Source organism: Polypterus senegalus, chromosome 17 (assembly GCF_016835505.1).
Source record: "Polypterus senegalus isolate Bchr_013 chromosome 17, ASM1683550v1, whole genome shotgun sequence".
NCBI classification, from domain to species: Eukaryota; Metazoa; Chordata; class Cladistia; order Polypteriformes; family Polypteridae; genus Polypterus; species Polypterus senegalus.
Window position 1 is genome coordinate 52053951 of NC_053170.1, and position 23782 is coordinate 52077732.

The 23782-nt window shown below is 39.3% G+C and overlaps 1 protein-coding gene across 3 annotated transcripts in view; it reads right to left on the minus strand.

The window, feature by feature from the left end:
• Positions 1-23782, minus strand: part of dlgap3 (discs, large (Drosophila) homolog-associated protein 3) — an 828395-nt gene that overhangs the window by 59173 nt on the left and 745440 nt on the right. For all 3 annotated transcript variants that reach the window (XM_039739473.1, XM_039739474.1, XM_039739475.1), the window contains one exon: positions 14225-15248. In XM_039739473.1, coding sequence (XP_039595407.1) covers positions 14225-15199 — 975 coding nt within the window. In that variant the 5' untranslated portion in view covers positions 15200-15248. The remainder of the gene's footprint in view (positions 1-14224; positions 15249-23782) is intronic.

Below are 23782 nucleotides of genomic sequence, written 5' to 3' on the forward strand. Positions count from 1 at the left end.
TTCCTCTGTTACTAATGAAACACTACAAGAACCTTTTAGGACCGATATTTGCATTTCTGCAACATTCTTCTCCAACTGTCCTTTGGCATTTCCAACTTTTCAATTCACTGCAGTCCTAGTATTATCACTAGAGTTGTATGACTTTGAAGTATTATAACACATTATTCTTTTTTGTAAATTAAAAAAATATATTACTTACTACTGAGTATTTCATTAAAAATTTCAGTTCCCTTGGATGCACCCAGCCTGCATTGTATGACTTTAAACTCAGTCAGAGCACTGAAACCATCTCCACCCCTATAACTTCATTCGTTCATTAGTACTTTGCCTTAGTTAGCTTTACTAAATTAAATAGCTGTGAGATTTTATGCTCTGACACAATAACAAAACTTTTTTATTTTCAGGTAATTTAAGGTCATCTTACTCTAACATCTCCTGAAACCTTGCCTTTTATATATTGTTATAAAGCTGCATATTAGCACTATTACCTGCATTGGGGATTGTGTTTGAAACATACTCTGACAGGCATGCCTCTGACCAAATTCCTTTTTGTTTGAACCCAAATACTCTCACAAATATGTGATTCGTCTCCCAACTGAAGACGACTCTTCAGACTGTAAATAGCCCCACACTTAATTTTTTGATCTTGCATGCATCTATTTATACCGTACACCTCATCTCTACAATTCAACCAGGTTACTGCTATAACATTGTTTTTATGTGAGTGACAGACAGACAAACAGAATTAGACAGAGATAGATAGATAGATAGATAGATAGATAGATAGATAGATAGATAGATAGATAGATAGATAGATAGATGTTCCTGAAAGGTGGCATTGCTTTTTGGACCACAGCAATGACCCATGTAATTTTCAAGATGATTGCCTTTATTTGTGATGATGCACCCTGAAGCATCTGTTTCCTTTCTCAAAGCTACTTTGGTTTTGTGGATTAATGGGGTGGCCCACTTGGTGCCTCAGCTTTTCTTTTGGACCCTGTCAAATCTGTCTCTTAGACCACTATTTATATTGTCTATTCCCTCCTTAGTTCAGGGAAGATGCCTCAAGAAACCATCGTTTTGGCAAGTCCTGCCCTTCTGGTCCAGAGTATTTAAAACTGACTGTCTCTAAACGGTGTTGTCACATTTGTGACGTGAACTCTTTTCAGAACGAGCTCTGAGTGAGATCTGTAATGTTCACAACAAGCAATACTCTGTATATTGGCTGCCCCTTGTACCTGTTTATTTACTTGATGCTCAATACTTTGTTATTTTGAACTTAAATGAAGTGGCCTGGCTGGTACACCAACTGTTTTTGGGAATCTGTAAGTCACTTCTTTAAAAATAAAATGAATATGGATTAAATTACATTATTTATAAAAGAAAGTAACTTTATTAATTAACCAGAAATACTTGTCAGTTTGCCATGACTACTTAATGCCCTTCTCCAATAAAGGTGCTACATCAATCAACCTAATATCAGTTCCGGTTCTTTGTGTAATCAAGCAAAATGATGCCACAGTAGGTGGAATGCAGTTAAAGCAGTTAAAAAAGCAGCCCAATTATTTTTTTTTCACATAGATTTTATATGGACATTTTGCTGTGAGACAAGCCCACCAGTCTAACCTGCTTAGAAGCTGAGCATTCCCTCCACATAAGAGTGTTGAAGTCACAGGATCCCCCCTTGCATCCTGAATGGTGGCCAATGCGCAGAAGCATTACCATTAAGGACTTTATTAAGCTTTTTCTTAATTTGATAATTGATGAATGAACAGTTTCATATCATGGACAAATTAATGGATGATTGTTGTACAGTTGCTTAAGAGTGTTTTTGGAGAGAGTGAATGTTTTTTTTTTTTTTTTAATAGGCTGGGAACACATTAATATTTTTCCATTTTAAAATACAAGGAAATAGTTATTTGATGTCTGATTTTTCACTTTCTGACTTATTTTCAGGACTGAATTATAATCAGATAATGAGGATGACTCCGTCAATAGTTTTACAACCCCTCCATGTTTCCAGTTTTTATTTAAATTTAAGCAGTCCAAGTCCAGTGAATAACCTAAAATGGTACAATAGTAATCAGTAACATGCTTGAGGTTAAAGAGAATGTTTAATTTACCAATATCTGAAAAATGATGTAGTTTTCACCGTTATATAAAGAGGCCTTTTTGAGGAAACAAGTAATGGGTTAACAACTTACTGCTATTCTGCAGCAGTTGAAGATAATTTAGCCTTCAAAGTTGATGCAAACAATTGCTACTAGTGTCCCAACTTTTGTTGATTACTTACAAACCTTCTGTCTGTATAAAAACAGTGTTAGAACAAACTGTGTTGATACGCTCTCTAATGCGTTATTTGGACAACACTGCACTGGAAATTGTTATCATAATCACAAGAAAAAGGCAATTAATAAAAGGAGACAGACAGACCATTTTAACCCTTAAAGTGTAGGGCTTCCTACTCTTTCCAAAGGAACCCAAGGCATCATTGACTACAGTTTCCTACACCATCAAAAAGAACTTGGAAAGTGGAGGAACTCTGACAGGAGTAGGTCTGGCAAACCCAAAGCCACAACAGAATCAGAAGACACATTTCTGAGAGTCAAGAGCTTGTGTAACTGGCACCTAGTGTATATATTCACTGATAATGGAGCCAGAGAGTGGCGACATGTTGCGTGTTTTGTTTATTTTGACCTCAGAAGAGCTAGTGTATTTCAGGTAGGAACTTGCATCAGTCAGGTGCACAACTACTACAACAAGACCTCTGAATAAAATTTGTTTTCCGCCTCAATGTCAGTGACTGAAAAGGTTCCCTCACAAGCTGCTTTCATTTTGATTCCAAACTCTCAGTGGCATGTCACACGCTTCCAGCAAGTAATATTACTTTTTTCCATGCCATCTGAGTCCCGACACTTGCAACTGTCAATCCAATTTCACTGATTGCCTGTCTGGCACTTAAAAATGAAAGGCCCTGGAGTAATTAGAGCAGTCAGAGTTACGACCAATGAGGCAGTTCAGGAGTTGATACCACATCAATCCAGAATGATTATTTTTACAAGACAAGTTTATCCGGTTATATTAATCATTTCCAAATCAAACAACGCACCAATAAATTGCATCTTCCTGCCTTGGACAAGTTTTATCTACAAATCAATTTTACTGCCACCTGCGAAAAATGAATACATAAAAAAACAGCTAATTGCAGCCATTTTCTGTCAAACTGGTGATCTTGTTAAGCATGTTATGCAAATATAAGCCATTCTCTTTAATCCTCGGCTGAATCCTAACAGGTGGATGATGTTCTGTTGTCTCATCTTTTTACTCTAAAACATGAAATGCACACGTGGAGACTTTAAATCAGCAAACCTTTAGTTACCTGCCTCTGGCATCCATGTTTTTAAAATTCCCTTTTCTTGCTTTTTCATGCATTCACTGTAAGCAGTGGACAGAATCTGACAGCTTCTAAAGCTTGTAAAATGAGTCTCGGTTTTCCGTTACTAACTGGACACAAAGTCAACTCATCAAGTAGAATGATAAGAGAAATAGGGAGAGTTTGAAAGTAGTAAATGCATTATTTAGCAGGACTTTGTGATAAAAAGTTTACTTTTCCATGCCCAACTGAAAAGCTCATAGGGGTATACACAATTACATATCTCCATTTCCTGAGCCTGCTTTTTATTCTACAAGGTAATATCTCCTGGCAGGAGCAATCAAAAGCAGGGGTCATCCCAGAATGCGACACCGATCCAAACAGAATACACACTAACAAACTAAGACTCACACAGCAACACTCTCTCAAATCACAAAACATTTTAATTGCCAATTATGCAATAGACACTTGTTACTGGGGCTACATGAAGCATGCAAAATATATTCGGACTGTTATTTAAGTGCTGCGTTTGTCAGCATTTAAATTGAACAGAAAAAAGAAGCATGCTTAAAAAAGCTAATCCATCTGAAGCTAATGGATTCAAATACAGCATCTGAAGAATTTACCATCTAAAGAAAGGGATTTCCTGTTGTTCTAACCAATCATGTTCCAGTTTACGTAATTTAAAAAAGAATCGCTCATTTCAGATAGAGCAGACCTGAAAATCTCAACACAATTGCTTAATCACTTCTTGTTACTTAAATGTTGTTATCATCAGTTGAAAAAGAAAACAAGTGCATCAACATTATTCTGGTCTTCATGTGACAGAAAGGCCTTTGGACATTCTTGGTTCTCTTGGACTTTCATTTTCTTTTTGGATAGCTCACTTCAAACTCAGTCGTCTGTTTGCATTTGTATTTTAAGGATTGTTTTGCATTGCATCCTTTACAGTAATTGCTTTATTTTGGACTCTTATTGCTTGCTATTTATTTTGTAAATAATATTGTGTGCATACCACAGGGGTGCCCAATGCGTCGATCACGATCGTCCTGTAGATCGGAAAGTGAGTGTAGGTAGATTGCGTTGCATTCAAAAAAATTTTTTTTAAATGTTAGTCTATCATGTATCCTCCGTATGGCATTTGCCACTTGATTGATATACAGGGCGGCCAGTCTGAGATCTCTTTTCTTCTAAAACACTGGTTATCCCGCACGCACGATCAAACGTGCGAGCTACTGCAAAACTCTGGCTATCTAAGTGATCTAGTTAGCCTTCCAATTTATGTCGACTAAAGAAGGGATTTAAAAAAAAAATTGTTGGTTATGGGCTGGATGTAGAATTGGAAGAGGATTTTTTTTTCTCACAATGTCACAATCGAAGTGCGTTTGTCTGATCTGTCAATCTATCATTGCTATTCCAAAAAAGGAAAATATGGAAAGGCACTTTCGAACTGTTCATAAAAACTACGAAACTGACTTCCTTCCGAAAAGCGATCTGAGAAAGAGAAAGGAGAGGGAACTAAAATCACAGTTAATTGGACAGCCATCATTTTTCACTCGGCTGAATTCAAAAGCAAAGGCAGACACATGGAAGCATCGTTCCGGGTGAGTCACTCGATCATTAAGCATAAGAAGTCCTTCCAAAATGGACAGATGATAAAAGAGGCCTTCGTTGAGACAGATGGCTAGGGAGAAATTCCTGCTGAGATTTCAAGACCCCTGGCCAAAGAAAAAGGAGTTTCTCCTTGTCATTAAACATGCAGAATACAAGCATCTTAATCAATGGCCGCTAGACTTAGCATTTTTTTTTCCGATCTGACCAACATGTTGAATGAGCTTAATTTACAGCTGCAAGGAAAAGAGAACTCCATGGTCAATATGATTAGCTCAGTTAATGCTTTCAAACGAAAAATGCAACATCTGTCCTCAAAGCTGCAGCGCCTTGATTTGGGGAACATCCAAAACCTCACGTCAGAGCTGAAGACGCAATGGAAGGCATGTGCGCAACTTGACAGCATACGCTACACAGAGCACATTGAAAATTGCCTGTCAGACTTTATCTAATAGAAAAAAAGTAATGATTCGAGTGTTGCCCAATGTAGTGGAGTAAGAGTAGCGTTTCATCTTCACAAATGTACTCAAGTAAAAGTATGGTGCAGTAAAACTACTCTTAGAAGTACAATTTTTTTAAAAAGTTACTCAAGTAAATGTAATAGAGTAAATGTAACTCTTTACTACCCACCTCTGATACTCAGTATATATATCATGTAGGTAGATCATTTTGACTTGATCATTTTAAAAGCAGCTCACAACCTGAAAAAATGTGGGCACCCCTGGTATACCGTATATATTGTCGTCCGCAGGGAATGCTCTTGCAGTCCCAAAAAACTATAATACAAAGGAACAAATAAAATAATAAAGCAAAAATGAAAAGACTCTTTACACCTGCCCCTGTCTGCACCTTCTTTCTTTTTGCTCGTCTTTTCTTGACCTTCTTCCTGCCAAATAAATTCTCATCCACAATCTACCCAGTTCCAAGTTAAAAGAGCAATGGCCTCTGGCCTCTTTTACACCCAATCCCTGATCCACTTCTGGTCACTTCTCAGAACAATACCAACCCCTGGAGTTGTCTGCCTAGAGCTCCCTCTGGTGGTCCCGGGTGTACTTACTAGAATGCTGGCCCATTTCTAACCAAAGGGACAGATAAGCTGCAATATATATTGTAATGGACACCAGGGAGGGGCTGGCATTTTGGCCAGGATGGTTCAAGGTCCCTTACATTGCCAAGAGGCCAATTTATTGGAAGGAAAGGGAGAGACTAATTACATGGACAATTTGCTCGCCCAGGTCTATTTGCAGCCCAGGACAATTGAGCAACTGGAATCTTATATCAGACAAGAATTGGACAACATTCCTCTCTGAAAAGTCCAGCAACTGGTCTCCTCTATTCCCAGATGTTTGTGGACTGTTGTGGGGATGCTACACAGTGGTAAACTTGGCCCCGTCCCAACTTTTTTGAGACATGTTGCTGCCCTTAAATTCAAAATGACCTTATTCTTTACTTAAAATGATACATTTTCTTAGTTGTTAGTCTCCAAACATAATGCTTTTCATTTAAACCAAAAAGTTCTATTTTGATCTCATCCATCCATAAAATATTCTTCCAATGGCCTTCTGGTTTGTCCACGTGGTCTTTAGCAAACTGCAGACGAGCAGCAATGTTTTTTTTGGAGAACAGTGGCTTTCTCCTTGCAACCCTGCCATGCACACCATTGTTGATCAGTGTTCTCCTAATGGTGGACTCATGAACATAAAACATTAGCCAATGTGAGTGAGGCCTTCAGTTGCTTAGAAGTTACCCTGGGGTCCTTTGTGACCTCGTCGACTATTACACGCCTTGCTCTTGGAGTGATCTTTGTTGGTCGACAATTTCTGGGGAGGGTAACAATGGTCTTGAATTTCCTCCATTTGTACACAATCTGTCTGACTGTGGATTGGTGGAGTCCAAACTGTTTAGAGATGGTTTTGTAACCTTTTCCAGCCTAATGAGGATCAACAACTCATTTTCTGAGGTCCTCAGAAATCTCCTTTGTTCGTGCCATGATACACTTCCACAAACATGTGTTGTGAAGAGCAGACTTTGATAGATCCCTGTTTTTTGAATAACACAGGGTGTCCACTCACACCTGATTGTCATCCCATTGATTGAAAACACCGGACTTTAATTTCACCTTTAAACTAACTGTTAATCCTAGAGGTTCACATACTTTTGCAACTCACAAATATGTAATATTCGATCATTTTCCTCAATAAATAAATGACCAAGTATAATATTTTTTTCTCATTTGTTTAACTGGTTTCTCTTTATCTACTTTTAGGACTTGAGTGAAAATCTGATGATGTTTTAGGTCATATTTATGCAGAAATATAGAAAATTCTAAAGGATTCACAAATTTTCAAGCACATCTGTATGTAGTCATGTGTGTACACGTGGGAGGCCGCTTAAAGGCTCTGGTGATGGTAGTTTCCTTCCAAACCAGGTTCTGGCGCTGTGTTCTAATGCCTTCTCTCTTCCTCCCTCTGCAGAATGGAACACTGACGGCCATTCCACTTAACTGACAATAGAATCAGTACTAGTGCTAATAGCAACACAGTACAGGAAAAAGATAAGAGCCCGATTATGCAAAATGTATTACTGGCAATCATGTTTAATACACTATATTCAGTAAAGTATGAGTAAAATAAATGGGTGCCTTTAAGGTGCAGCTAAATGTGTATGTGAATGTTTACAACTGATTTTCTTGCTTTTACTGCTAAATGGGTTTCAAGTAATTTGCTAACTCTTTGCAGAAAACAAGCCACCTTTATCCTTAATAGTATTGGATTAACTATCTGAGGCTGAGTTACTTGTCAGCATCAATTTTAAAAACTACTACTCTTAATCCTTTAAAATAAATAGTGTAAAACTCTGCAGGCCACAAAGCGAGAAAATAAAAGACCTCGCTTCAAACCATAGCATGCCAAGAAGACTTACTTTCAGTTGGTGTTCTCCGCTGAGCAAGATACCCACTCACAATCTGCCATTCATGACATCACACAGATGTTTCATTTTTAATCTGCTGGCTTTTAAAGCTGTGTACTGAAAAGGAATCTTCATGACAGCTGAAATATTCATCTTAAATTCTAACTCTTAGAATGCTAATGCAAGACATCAAATATTAATTAATGAGTAGTATCCTGGCCGTGATTGTGCATTTCCTTATCCTTGCAAAAGGCTTCATTGGAGATGTATTTAATACTCACAGTCAAAAAAACATGTTAGTAAGGTGAGTGATGGTGCTGGGACTACCTAAGCTTCCCTACATTTGTGAATTGACCCCTTCTACTTTTTTAGCTCTTATCCTGTTGACTGTTTAAAGTAGATGTGAAACATTATTTTTACTACCATTACAGTTTCAAGAGCTGCTTTGTAAAGTGCTCTCTGTGAAAAATGCTGTAAACACTTAAGGCTCTTTGGCTCGTTTAAGTATTTCCCTGGCGTCACACATGGCATAGTTTCAACGTTCATTTATTTATTTTCTCATTCACTTGTTCAAAGTACAAGCTTTATGCACTTTATTAGATAAGGTGGATCCCAGCACCTTGTAGATGTGAATAAGCAGAACTGGGAGCAGAGAGGTCACAGATCATTTACTAATCTGAAACTAAAAGTCAGCTTTCTCCAACAAATAGGATATAAAACAAAGTGTAAATAGTCTGAATTAGCATAAACTGCCCTACTTTAGGGTGTTCTTAAGAAATATTAAATGGTAAAGTACACAATAAAAAATAACCAGATTTTTACCCAGATTGTTTAATACAATCTTGGAAAGTGAGAGGATGCCTGAGGAGTGGAGAAGAAGTGTACTGGTACTGATTTTTAAGAATAAGGGGGATGTGCAGGACTGTAGTAACTACAGGGGGATACAATTAATGAGTCACAGCATGAAGTTATGGGAAGGAGTAGTGGAAGCTAGGTTAAGAAGTGAGGTGATGATTAGTGAGCAGCAGTATAGTTTAATGCCAAGAAAGAGCACCACAGATGCGATCTTTGTCCTGAGAGTGTTGATGAAGAAGTATAGAGAAGGCCAGAAGGAGTTGCAGTGCGTCTTTGTGGACCTGGAGAAAGCATATGACAAGGTGCCTCGAGAGGAGTTGTGGCATTGTATGAGGAAGTTGGGAGTGGCAGAGAAGTATGTAAGAGTTGTATATGTACAATGGAAGTGTGACAATGGTGAGGTCTATAGCAGGAGTAACGGATGCATTCAATGTGGAGATGGGATTACATCTGGGATCAGCTCTGAGCACTTTCTTATTGGCAATGGTGATGGACAGGTTGACAGATGAGATTAGACAGGAGTCCCCGTGGACTATGATGTTTGATGATGACATTGTGAGTAGGGAGCAGGTTGAGGAGACCTTGGAGAGGTGGAGATATGCTGTAGAGAGGACAGGAATGAAGGTCAATAGGAACAAGACAGAATACAATGGAATGTCAGAGAAATGGTGAGGATGCAGGGAGTAAAGCTGGCGAAGGTGGATGAGTTTAAATACTTGGGATCAGCAGCAGAGAGTAACAGGGATTATAGAAGAGAGGTGAAGAAGAGAATGTAGGCAGGGTGCAATGGGTTGAGAAGAGTGTCAGTAGTGATCTGTGACAGGCGGGTATCAGCAAGAATGAAAGGGAAGGTCTACAGGACGGTAGTGAGACCAGCTTTGTTATATGGGTTGGAGACGATGGCACTGACCAAAAAACAGGAGAAAGAGCTGGAGGTGGCAGAGTTAAAGATGTTAAGATTTGTATTGGGCATGACAAGGATGGACAGGATTAGAAATTAGTATATTAGAGGGCAGCTTAGGTTGGACAGTTTGGTGACAAAGTCAGAAAGGCATGATTGCGTTGATTTGAACATGTGCAGTGGAGAGATGCTGGGTATATTAGGAAAAGGATGCTAAGGACAGATCTACCAGGCAAGAGGAAAAGAAGGCCTAAGAGAAGGTTTGTGGATGTGGTGAGTGAGAACATGAAGGTGGTGGGTATAACAGAGAAAAATGCAGAGGACAGAAAGATATGGAAGAAGATGATCCGCTGTGGCAACCCCTAACGGGAGCAGCCGAAAGAAGAAGAAGACACAATAAACAAGAATAGCTGTATCAATTATTTGATTTTTTAAAACGTGTGCTTCAATTTAAATGTCTGCATTTTAAATATTCTCAATTGTAATAGAAATGTGTCACTTTTCACCCACTGAAAGAGGTCAACAGAGGGCTAGATCACTAATAAAGGATCAAAAATCAAAAATAACATATTCATAATCACTGACCTTGAAATAGTCTAAAACGATATTCCACATGTTTATGTTTGAAATTTGTCACTTTTAACCTTCTGTGAGTGGCTCTTAAGGGGCTAGGACTACCAGTAAGGAACCAAATATCAACAAATAATCATATCTGTGATCAGCAACCATGAAACAGCATTAAATGCCACTCCACATGTCTATATTTATTATGTTGTTGGACTTAAGTGCAGCGTTTGACACCATTGACCACTCTATTTTACTGCACAGGCTAGAAAATGATGTTGGGCTTACAGGCCCCGTGCTCGCTTGGTTTAGTTCTTATTTATCAAATTGATTCCAATATGTACAGAAATGTGCTGATAGTACTCCATCATTATACACAGAAGTTCAATATGGTGTCCCGCAGGGCTCAGTACTGGGACCTTTACTGTTTTCACTTTACATGCTTCCACTGGGATCTCTAATTAGAAAACATAATGTTAATTTTCACTTGTATGCAGATGACACCTTACCTTACAATACCTTACACCTTACAATACCTTTCATTTAAATCAAGTGAAGTTTCTCCGATGTTGTCTTTAATTAGTTGTGTTAGTGAATTAAAGGAGTGGATGAATGAGAACTACTTGTCTTTAAATACAGATAAAACAGAGATGTTAATTGTTGGAGGGAATGATGCTGATCACAACAATATTTTGTCATCATTTAACTCAGTTGGAATCCCAATTAATTTTACTGAATCAGCCCGCAATCTAGGAGTTATCTTTGATTCTAGCATGTCACTTAAAGCACATATTACAAAGTTGTCCAAAACATGTTTCTTCTATCCTAAAAATGTTAGGAAATTAAGGCGCTTTCTAAATAAACAGGATTCTGATAAATTAATTCATGCATTTATCTCTAGTAGGACTACTGCAATGCGGTGTTCACTGGCTGTTCAAACTGTTCTCTATACAGCCTCCAGTTAATCCAAAATGCGGCTGCAAGAATTATTACAAGAACAAGAAAATATGAACACATAACTCCAGTTCTTAAATCTTTACACTGGCTCCTGGTTAAGTTTAGGGCAGATTTCAAAATCCTCCTTTTAACATATAAAGCATTAAATGGCCAAGGTCCGACTTACTTGTCTGAACTTATCATGACTTACAAACCTGAGCGCACATTAAGATCTCAAGATGCCGGTCTGCTTATGATTCCAAGGATTAATAAAATAACAGTGGGAGGTCGAGCTTTTAGTTACAGGGCCCCTAAACTGTGGAATGGTCTTCCTGCTTCTATAAGAGATGCCCCTTCAGTCTCAGCCTTTAAATCCCGGCTGAAGACTCACTACTTCAGTTTAGCATATCCTGACTAGAGCTGCTGATTAACTGTACATACTGCATCTCTGTTGTTAGTCATTAGCACTAAAACATAAGTAACATGAGTTATACAGTAAATGAATACTAACCCTCACCTATTGTGTTTCTGTTCTCGGTACTCAAATGTGGCAATTGGTGCCACGGCCCACCTGCCAAGTTGTTTGCCTGCCTATGGTAAAGTCATCCCTGATGGAGGATCACAGGAATCATGGGAAAGAGGGTCCTTTCATCAGATTGGCTGGCCCAGCACTGTTTTAGCCATGGAATGGCCAAATGGGGGAGGCAGCTTGATGGATGAGGTCTGCAGGACTCTAAAAATATCAAAATCTTATTATGTGATATCATCTACTGTTAAATTCTGCTCTGTACTTCTAAAATTTTTATTTTTATGCTGTATTAAGGATTTGTTCTGTTCTGTGTGTTGTGTTGTATTGACCCCCTTCTTTTGACACCCACTGCACGCCCAGCCTACTTGGAAAGGGTTCTCTCTTTGAACTGCCTTTGCCAAGGTTTCTATTTTTCCTTACAAGGTTTTTGGGAGTTTTTCCTTGTCTTACTCAGAGAGTCAAGGCTGGGGGGCTGTCAAGAGGCAGGGCCTGTTAAAGCCCATTGCGGCACTTCCTGTGTGATTTTGGGCTATACAAAAATAAATTGTATTGTATTGTATTGTATATTACCAAATCCTATTTTTTTCAAGTTTTGTTGAAAGGGGCAACTTTGACAGTCATATCCTACAATAGAATACAGTGAGGTTAAGTTAAGGGAAAAAGGCAGGGGAACTCTAGAAATACCCTAAATCTTCTCTAGCTAAAAGTTAAAAAGGAATTGAGCTGACTCACAATTTAAACCAAGTTGATCAAATGGATCCCTATTTAATTGTGAAGATGAAATTGGTAAAACCTTTAGAAGATAATTTATCATATTGGAAAGATGAAAATTGACCAAATCTATGAAATCTGCTTGTGGAATGTGTGACACAAAGTCTAAAGATTTTTCATCTGATGCCAGAACATCTAGCATTCCCACCAGAGCAATGACTTTTTTTAATTTTGGAGTTGAGGTTGAAAATTATCCAAAAGGAAGTGCAAATTTGGAATTGTAAAATATTTGACTACTTCAGCTTGGCAACCCTGATATGCACATAAATCCAAAGACCAAACGTTAACATCTCCCAAGACAAGGCATGGCTCTACGAAGACAAAAAGTCATTGTGTATGTTTTTGACATTCTTTGACTTTATATTTATTTTTAATGGTTGGTTGATGTGACATGCACAATTTCAAGTCCCTCTGGTCATCTACAGGACCAAAAATAGAAGGGGCCCCCAAAAAGCTTGACATCTTGCATAACACATCAAATGAGATTTATCATACATGAGAGTTTTCTCATCTCTGAGAGTCAGGAGAAGTGGAACAAACACAACTAAAGTGATTTCAATGCATTCATAATTCTTACAAACACAGAATATGTGAATTTATTTTATGGTAAAAAATTGGGGATGGTCAGAAAAGGGAAAACACAAAGTGTAAAGTATAAACCTTATGTTTCACTGCCCGTTCCTCCTCCCTGTTCTAATAAGTGGGTTAGTTAATTCATTTGTTCCTCTTCCGAGTACCACACCAAAGCTGTGTGACTCTCCACCTTCCAGCTCTACCGCCTTCCTTTTCTTCTCCCTGATGCCTACTTTCTATAGGTGGCGCTTCACTGCATTTCTACTTGCACGACTCTGGCATTCAGCATCTTTAAACACACAGCTGAGGTCACTCTCAATATCAAGGTCACATTAGTCTAGATGACCCCATTGTGTACTGGATACCCGAGTCCCACATTTCTCTTAAAGGGTTTGTCTATTATCTCTCCCTCCTAAGCAGGACAGTCCTAACTGTCCCTGCCCTTTATTGCCCTTTGCTAACCTAAGGAAAGTGAACTGGCCTCCTGCCTGTCCAAATTTACTTGTTTAGAGGGTCAGGACAAATTTCTGCCTCCTCGTGTCCCGTGTGAGTACTTCCAGTTTCCTCACAGGGTCCCACTCCCCGATCTTGCTCTTGTGTGCATAGAGATTTCTTTTGAAGTCGTCACGCATGTCAGTGTTTTATCATATGGGCACTCTGATTCGTTTTCTGATTGCCAGTGTGATAGTTTAATTTTTAAGTAAGTTTCTTTAAAAGATCAGTGTTTCTTTGTGCATTCTTCTTTCGGGGGGCACCAACGAAATGTGGCAAGGCAGTAGGAAGCTTTGAAGTAAACCTCCTCAAAACTGAGACCACCACACCATTTTATATAATTGATTTGCAGGAATAATCTGAACTGTAAATTTTGCTTTCTACAATGTGTAATAAACTCTGAGACCTTCATTGACGTTCACAAGACAGAATAAAACATCCAACAGATTTTGCTCACTCAGTTTGAGCAATATGGTGATTTCATCCAGGACAGCAAGCCTTAGAACACTTAAAAACAAAATTACAAGGCAATTACCAACCAGAACTGGACAGGCTGAGAGTCAAATGGCTCTCATCCAGTTATATTAAAGCTAATTATTGTGCTCTGTCTAAGCACTGAATCACCAGGGCAACCAAAATTTTCCATCCATTAAGCCAATGGATTTGCACTTAGATAACAGTTAAATGTTTGAAGAGGATAATGATTTACCTGAAGGTAATGGTAGGGTCTTTCCTTGGTCTTTCCTGATTCCTGAAGGGACATGGCCTTCTCGTAGGTGAATCCAGGTCCGGGATAAGCTTCTCTTGCTTGACTCACTGTCATTGAAGACCACGCACTTCGTTTCAGTGAATGCCCACCTTCACTTACTTGTGCCATTGTACTACACCCTATGCATTCTCCCTGTCCCTTTCCCTTTCCATCCAAGATGGGAAGTAATCCTCCTCGCCCTGCTGCAGACAGCAGGTAGCTACTGTCACTGTCTAGATTATCATCTGAGCTCCACCAGCCAGCAGTCTTACTTCTTTGGCGTAATTCACCACTCCTTCGATCTTTGCTTTTACTTCTCTTGCTGTGACGTGGGGCATGGTGGTGTGAGTGGTAATGGGATGATTGGCCATATCCTTCTTCTCCCCTGCTTCCAGCTCTGCTATCGGAACGAGTGCCATTGTATTCTCTTTTTGAGGGGGCTTCCAGGGAATGAGATTTTGCAAACAGTCGCTGCACAGAATGAACTAAGTGACGAATCCTGCTTGGACTCTCGCTTCGCTGCTCCCCACTGGCTGCTCTCTGGTACTGTAGAGTATGGAAGCCATCAGGATGGAAAGGGAGTTGCTTCTCAAACTGATCCAAAAGACTGGGAGGAAGTCGATGGATCTTTCCTCCAGCTGGCTGAAAAGAAGCTTGGTGATGAGCTGATGTAGCTAGGCATTCCTCACATGGGTCGAAACTTTGACTGAGATGTGATCGAGGAAAAGTACCACCACCTGGTACCGGGTCAGTCCCACGGCCTGAGGAGTGTGGAAAATAATGATCGTTTAGCACTGGATATGGATCAAAGTTCATACGGGGGTCTTGTGTAATGGGCATGTAATCTCTAGGTGTGGCACAATCCTCTGGAATACATTGGCACGGCCCTGACTCTGAGTGCTGAGAGAGACTTCCGCTTACATGGTAGCCCTTCATTGCCACTTCATGCCTGACTGGTTAGGGGAGTGGACCACTACTGGATTATCTGTGGAGAGACAGAAAGAGAAGGAGGTACATGTCAAAGTCATAGTACACATCCAGAAAACTGATCACAAAAATAATTCTTAAATGTTTATTTGCTTAGAACTAGAAAATGTTGCTGTGAAAAACTGCTAATGAATGTCTGACAGAATCAACCACATTTGCCTGTTGGTTTTGGAATGTTGGGTCTTTCAATTCATATCTTAAAACATTAGAATGTTACAATAGTCTAGATGAGAACAGGCCATTCAGTCAAACAACTCGTCAGTTCTATATACTTAATTCTTATAAATTAACCATCAAGTCTAGTTTTAAACGTTCCTAGGGTCAACTGTCTATCATTCTACTTGGTCACTTATTCCATGGGCCTATGGTTCTCTGTGTGAAGAAAAACTATTTAATGTTTGTGCAACACTTACCTTTAAAAAGTTTCCAAGTATGGTACTGTATTCTTCATGAACTAATTTTAAAGTAACAGCCTTGATCCACTGTACTAATTCCCTTCATAAATTTAAACACTTCAATCATGTCATCTCTTAATCTCCCTTTGCTTAAACTGAAAAGGCTCAGCTTTTTTAATCTTTTTCCTCATATCTCATCCCCTGAAGCTCTGGAATCAATCTAGTCACTCTTCTCTGAACATTTTCTAGTGCTGCCATGTCTTTTTTGTAGCCTGGAGACCAAAACTGCACACAGTGTTCCAGATGAGGTCTCACCTGTGCATTGTAAAGCTTGAGCATATCCGCTTTTGACTGTACTCTACACATCGTGTTATATTATCTAACATTCTGCTAACCTTTTTAATGGCTTCTAAACAATGTCTGGAAGTTGATAGTGTCGATTCCCCTATGATTCCTAAATCCTTTTCATAAGGTGTACTCTCGATTTTCAGACCTTCCATTGTGTATTCAAACCACACATTTTTACTTCCTATTTGAAATATGTTATATTTACTGACATTAAGTTTCATCTGCCCCAATTCTGCCAAAGCCTGTATGCTGTCCAAGTCCCTCTGTAATGATTCAGCAGAATCTAGATAATCTGCCAATCCACCTATCTTGGTATGATCTGCAAACTTAACCATCTTGTTACTTATAATCCTATCCAAATCAATTATATATATATTAAAAATAACAGTAGCCCTAGCACTGACCCCTGCGGAACACCATTCTTAACGTCAGTCAATTCTGATAACCTCACACCATCACCTTCTGCTTCCTGTGTCTGAGCCAATTTTCCACCTATCTACAAATAACACCCTGAAAACCCACTTCTTTTAGTTTGATGTCTGACTTCTCATTTGGGACCTTATAAAATGCTTTCTTAAAAAAAGATCAATTTCTGTCCTAAGTGTGTTGTTTTCTTAAAAAAACAAAATGAGTTTTTGAGATTCAATTTGCGTTAGCAGGCTGATTAAAAAGTGTTTTTGTGTACGTTTCCCTTTGTACATTGCCTCATTTTCAAGATTTAGGTCACGTGTATCAGTTTGGCCATATATTTGGCTGATGATATCTGCATGGGATTGTTACAGCTACCACTGCTCCCACATCATTTTTTCTGTGTATGTTGGGATAGATGAAGCTGTGTCTTTACTTACTAGGGATACTTTGGTGGAAAGTTGTGAAAAGATAAGTGACAGAAAGATAAAGTGTTGGAAGTCTGTTGTGGATTCCCTGTTTATTGGTGATGAGGTGGTTGTAACCAAAATTAGGAAAAAAAGACATTTGGTGTAAGTTAGAGCTTCTTCAGCCAAAAAGCCAATCTTCTGAGAGTGAGGACCCATTTCCTTCAGTTGTTAGTCTGACTGTCTCTTAAATAGTGTGTGGGGCGGAAAGGACAGGACTTCCAGAGTCTGAACTTGAAATGATGTCAGCAGGTTTCTTGGATGTCATCCTCCACTTTGGGGTTTAAAAAGGGAAAGGAAGTTAGTAACTTCTGTCATGGCACTCTCTGTCACCAATTCCCTACCTGTGTAGAGACCACAAAGCACTCCCTCCACACTCTGACAAAGGAAACACACTTTCATATAGACTTAAGTCACAAGAATGCCCTAATATTCCAGATTTCGTGGTGATAAAAGTATTTATAAGCACTGGTTTCTCTCACACAAGAAGTCCTTCTTTGGCTTTCATATTGGTGTGGAAGATTATGTCTCTGCCGTTTTGCAAGAGTACAAATCTGAGGAAGGTGTCTTTGAATTTTATTGAATCTGAAAGAGAGAAATGGAGTTGACTTGTTGTTGACATTGACTCCATTTTCATGTGTGCTTTTAAGATCTGTTTCAAGACTTGTTCCGATGAGTTTGTAATAAAGTAATAAAGTGTGCTTTTGACAATAAATGGCTTACTAAGAGCCAAAAATAAATATAATAAAATAATATAATAAATTTATAGCTTTGGCAGAATAATAGAACTCTTTCAATACAGCTTTCCAGGTAAGCGGAACATTTATGACTTGTGAAATGAGACATTCCTTCTTGCCTAACATTGCAGTCTTGCATTATGAAAAATAACCAAGTCCCAGCGAGATGATGTCGGACCTATTTCTCTTAATGTACAGTGCTGTGAACAGGTTTATGTGATTTTCCTGACATTCCTAACTTCTCTCTATATAAATTCCAACTTCTTTCTGTCTGGCTGTATGTTTGTCTGTCCACTTTTCATGAGAGAACTACTTAACGGAATCAGATCAGGTTTTTTTCTATAAATTGCTTGAACATTCCAGTTGATTTTGCGAGCTCTCTCATCACGCTAAGTATCATAGTTTGCTCAACTATCGATTTATTTGCACATATCTGAAAGGCACGCAGCGGGCCGATGGGAGGGGTAAGCATGACGTCAGGAGTAGGGAGCCGGGCAGGGCCCTCCTCACTGTTCTATTTCAGTTTTACGCGGGCGGAGCCTCAGGGCATAGCTAGTTTTTGTATATTTACCACAATGAATATCCCAAGATCTTTAGATAAAATGTAATCTACTATATAATAAAACACCAAGGTCTACAGTATGTGTCTGTTTCCTCTGAGCAATCTGAGTGGTCAGTTTGGCTTTGGTGACGTGACGAATGAGGAAGTGCGAAGGTGAGACGCACAGGGAGGAGTAAAAGCATACGAGGCATACTGAGAGACTTACCTTCAAAGATGGCAATATAAAAAAGGGACAACAGGTAATTAAGGTGCCTTGAAAATAATGCAGAATCTGAGAAGCAGGCTTTATGAGAACAAACTTGAGAAAGGAAGCACCGGTAAAGAGACGTTCACACATGTAAATACAGAGTAAAGATGTTGAACATTCATGTAAGGCAAAAAATAGCGAATAGAATAATTAAAAAATATTTGCTATCTTTGACAGGTACTGTGGCTAGTATAAGATAAGAGGAGCCAACCAGAGTTAACACAAAGCACCACTGCTAATTAATATATTTAAGTAATTATGTCATCCAACACCTATACTGCCCATGTGAAAAGATAATTGCCCCGTCAGTTACTCCCTCAAATGCCTGACCACAGTTCATTGATAGACTCAGCTGACCAAACACAGCCACATCTGATTGCAGGCAGCCCTATGAAATCAAAACCTCACAATATATTGCTTCTTACCATGGGAGTGAAGCAGTCACCTCAAGGTTTCCAAAAGAACACTATGCCTCGATCCAAGGAAATTCCAGAACTGTGCCTGCATTTATCAAGCATCTCAGAATTACTCCTAGGAACTGCACTAGAAGTCTAATTAGGAGAAGAATTTTTCCAACTCCAAATGAGAACTAGTTATGAAGTGTCCTGTACCCACTCCCAGTGAGGAGTAGGAGGTCATGTCTGAGAATAAATGACATAATTTCAATACACCCCGAGATGTAAAATGGTGCTCATGAAGGTGTTTTATACAGTAGGTTCCTTGGAAATCATGATGATGTTTTGTACTTTTTTGCTACTGATGCGAAGGCTTCATCACTAAAATAATAACAATAATAATAATAGTATGATCCCATAGTTATACTCAAAAAATAAAATACAGCGACATTTGCTGAGATTAGATTTCAGTTGGTGTAAGAAAGCTGACATCCAGGGTGTCAGGTCTCACTTCCTCCCTAAACCTATCCTTGAAGTCTTCCGTTTTCAACTTCCACCATTTGATTCTTGGTTCTGCCCTCTCTCTCTTCCTCTTCTTGATCTCCAATGTCATCCTACACACAGACCACCATCCTATGCTGCTTAACTACACTCTCCCCTGCCACCACTTTGGAGTCTTCAATCTCCTTCAGATCAACTCTTCTGCATAGGATGTAATCTACCTGTGTGCATCTTCCTCCACTCTTGTACGTCACCCTATGTTCCTCCCTCTTTTTAAAATACGTATTCACCAAAGCCATGTCCATCCTTTTGGCAAAATCCACTATCCTCTGACCTTCTTCATTCCTCTCCTTGACCTACCATACCTACCCATCACCTCCTCATCTGCACTGTTCCCTTCACCAACATGCCCATTAAAATCCGCTCCAATCACCACTTTCTGTCTTTTGGGTACACTGTTCATCACTTCATCCAACTCACTCCAAAAATCTTCTTTCTCATTCATCGCACACCCAACTTGCGGGGCTTATGCACTAACAACATTCATCATCACACCTTCAATTTCCAGGTTCATAATCATTACTCTATCTGACACTCTTTTCACCTCCAAAACACTCTTCACATACTGTTCCTTCAGAATAACTCCTACCCCATTTCTCCTCCCATCCACACCATGATAAAACAATTTGAATCCACCTCCAATCCACCTTGGCCTTACTCCCCTTCCATTTAGTTTCTTGCATGCACAATATATCAGCCTTTCTTCTTTCCATCATATCTGCTAACTCTCTCCCCTTACCAGTCATACTTTCAAAGTTCCTACCCTCACTTCCACTCTCTTTACTTTCCTCCACTAATCCTTCCTCTGGACACGTCTCCCCCCTCTTCTTCTCCTTCGACTAACAGTAGCCCAATTTCCGCCAGCACCCTATTGGCTAAAAGTACTGGTGGCGGTCGCTGTTAACCTGGGGTTTGACCGATCCGGTATTGACTTGGCAAACTTTTACACCGGATGCCCTTCCTGACATAACCCTCCCTATTTATCCGGGCTTGGGACCAGCATGAAGAAACACACTGGTCTGTACATCCCCTGTGGGTGGGTTCCATTTATACACTAATAATGGCAATTATTAAATAATAATAACAATAATAATAATAATTATTATTATTATTAAATACTTCCTCCCATATAAGTAACATTTCTCGGAGTGCCTTCTTCCATCTCCAAAACATTTCTAGACTTCGTCTTGTTCTTAGGCAACACAGTACTGAAATATTGGTTAATGCCCTAGTCACCTCTTGTATAGATTATTGTAATGCTAATCTATCTGTCATCCCCCAAAAATGTATCCATTGTTTAGAACTTCTTCAAAATTCTGCTGCCAGGATAATAACCTGTAAATCCACTGAACATACTACACCTATTCTCTCTCAACTTCACTGGCTCCCTGTTCACTACTGAATACAATACAAAATACTGCTCTTAACATTTAAAGCTCTCCACAACCTTGCTCCTCCCTACCTCACTGATCTCCTACAGACTTACACTCCTCTCGCTCATTCAGATCCTCATCTGGAGCTCTACTTCTGTACCACACATCAAACTCTGTTCTATGGGAGCTCGAGCGTCTCTCGTAGTGCTCCTCAACTCTGGAATTCTCTTCCCTCTCATATACGTCAGCTTGATTCAATAACACATTTTAAAACTACCGTCAAAACTTATCTTTTCAAACTGGCATACCAATTGTGAATTTTGCACTGTTACTGCCAGTTATCTTTGCTCGTTTGGTAATGATTGCTTTTTGATTTAGAATTCTCTTGTTTTAATTTTACTAATGTTGTTTAATTTTATTGTAAGGTTACCTTGAGTGCTAAGAAAGTATTAAGTATTATGTATCATTATTATTAATTATTCAGACAAAAACTTGACCAATGTCTGAAAGTCAAAATAGTAAGACTGCAACTAGCAGTCTGGTCTTTCTTTTAACAGTGAAATGATACACTCAATGACAAAAATAAACAATTTTATTGTATACAAATTGTCTCTCTCTCACACACACACACACAATGTGGTTACTTAAATATATACAGGATAGGATCTAAAATCCTTGAAACAGACCTGTCTTACATAGCTTTTTCCGTGTGTTGCCACTCTGTATTCAGTCTGGGAATATGGTGCAGTCTTAGTTTGTGGAAGACAGACACAACTAAAGACATGAGTATAAAATGATGGCTGTCAATTTCAAACTGTGTTTCCTCCATGTGCTCCTTGAGAAAAAACACATCAACTGAACCAATTTCAGCCCGAACAAAATGATTGATCAGAGATACACTGACAGCTTGCCCTAATGTTGACTGTAGGATAACACGCTCAGCTACTTTGACCACCTTGACTGTACCCTCAAAAGGAATCATCAAACCTCTTTTGTTTTTGAATGTAACAAGTGGTAGCTTTGATCATATGATGCCAGTACAGCATCTGTTACCAAACTAGCACGACACACAGCTTTCTCAAAATCCCATCTAAGGGCTACCTCTCACTGTTTCCTGAGGTGGAATTCTTTGGGAAACCTACAAAGTTTGAGAAATGTTAACAGCTAACAACAATCTATATAGTTGGTGACTAAATAAGTTTAGCCAAAATGTTGTTTGGAGGCTCACTTGAGCACATAAATGCATAGCTTTGCTATCTTAGCCTGGCGTAGCTAAAGTTAAGATTATAAAATGGGATTTTCGAATGGCCAGATATAACCAAAACAATTGTTTAGCCATAGCTATGAAATGTAATCCCCCGGGATCTGGTTTAGAGTGTACAGCGGTTTGTACAATCCCAAGCAGCACATGCGTGAGGCATCTTTATCCATTATTTCACTCCACAGCATTGCCACTCGCTATATGGCAGCGACGTTCACGTACAATGCTGCTGGTCATGCGGCGTCTAGTAATTCTATGTCTGTGCAGCCTATGACCTCTTCACATAAATGGAGCAATCATGTGGTGTACAAGATTTATTACAAACATTATTTCATCTCTGTGAAACTGATATCTTTTCACTGTTCATTGTTGTCCAATATTCCCAAAACATTCCATCTCTCCTGGGATGTGTATGCCAATCTCTGCCTGAACAACATCTTCTGGCAGCTTCTAGTGAGTTAGAACACCTCACAAGGTCTCAAAAAGCCTGATGAATTTAGTAGTAGTTTTTTTAAATTAGGAAAACTAATAAAATGCAGTTTCTCATACTTGTAAAAATAGAGCCAAATTTGTATCATTTTGAGATTTTGAGCTAGTTAGGCCCATTTTTCTTTTCTGAGACACGTGATAAATATGGACACAGAGGAAGAAAACAGGTGTTGAAACTTACTAATCAGAAAAGGGTTACAAAGCCACTTCTAAATTTCTGGGACTTAATAATAATTCTTTACATTTATATAGTGCTTTTCTCACTACTCAAAGTGCTTTATATAGTGAGTGGGGGAACCACTTCAATCACCAACAGTGTGTAGTATCCACCTGGGTGATGCGACGGCAGCCATTTTGTGCCAGTATTGTCACCACACATTAGCGGTTAGGTGGTGAAGGGGTGAGAGAAATTGCCAATTAGGGACAGAGGATGATTGAGGGGGCAGAATGACTAGGCTGTGATGGGCAATTTAGCCAGGTCATCGGGATACACCCTACTCTTTATGAAGGATGCCCAGGAACCTTTTATGACCACAGAGAGTCAAGACCTCAATTTTACTAGGACAACACCATTTTTAACAGTTCAGTGTAACTGTCACTGCAATGGGGCATTGGGATCCACATTCAGACAACAGGATAAATGCTCCCTGCTGGCCTCACCAACACCTCTTCAAGCAGCAACCCAAGCTTTTTCTGATTGGTCTCCCATTCAAGTACTGGCTGGGCCCAGATGTACTTAGATTCAGGTGAATGGCCTGTTCTGAAGTGCATGTCGTATGACTGCTTTACCACACTATAGTCAGAGCCATTATTAGTAAATCAGGAACATTTGGAACAGTGTTGAATCCCCAAGGGCACAGAAATGACTCATTTAAGAAATCACAGAAGACCCCTGAAGAACACCCAAACAACTGCAGGCCTCCTTAGCCTCTACAAATGTCAGTGTTCATGGCTCCATAATAAAAAGGAGACTGAGTAATAATGGGATTCATGGGAGAGTACAAAGGCAAAGCCCCTGCTATCCTACAGTACCATAAATGATCATCAATCATTCACAGAACATCTGTTTGATCCCCAAGCCTTTTGAAACAATGTTTTATGGACAGAATATTTAAAAGAAGCGCTCTTTACATGGCACTATGTCTAGAAAATACAACATTCAATGGTAAGAATGTATACCTACAACTAGGGGAGTGTGCCCCCCTGGCTGCCTATGGCCCCCTCGCTTTGCTCGCTGTCAGTTCATGGTGGAATATTTGTTAAAACAATATTTCACATGTGGAGAACCC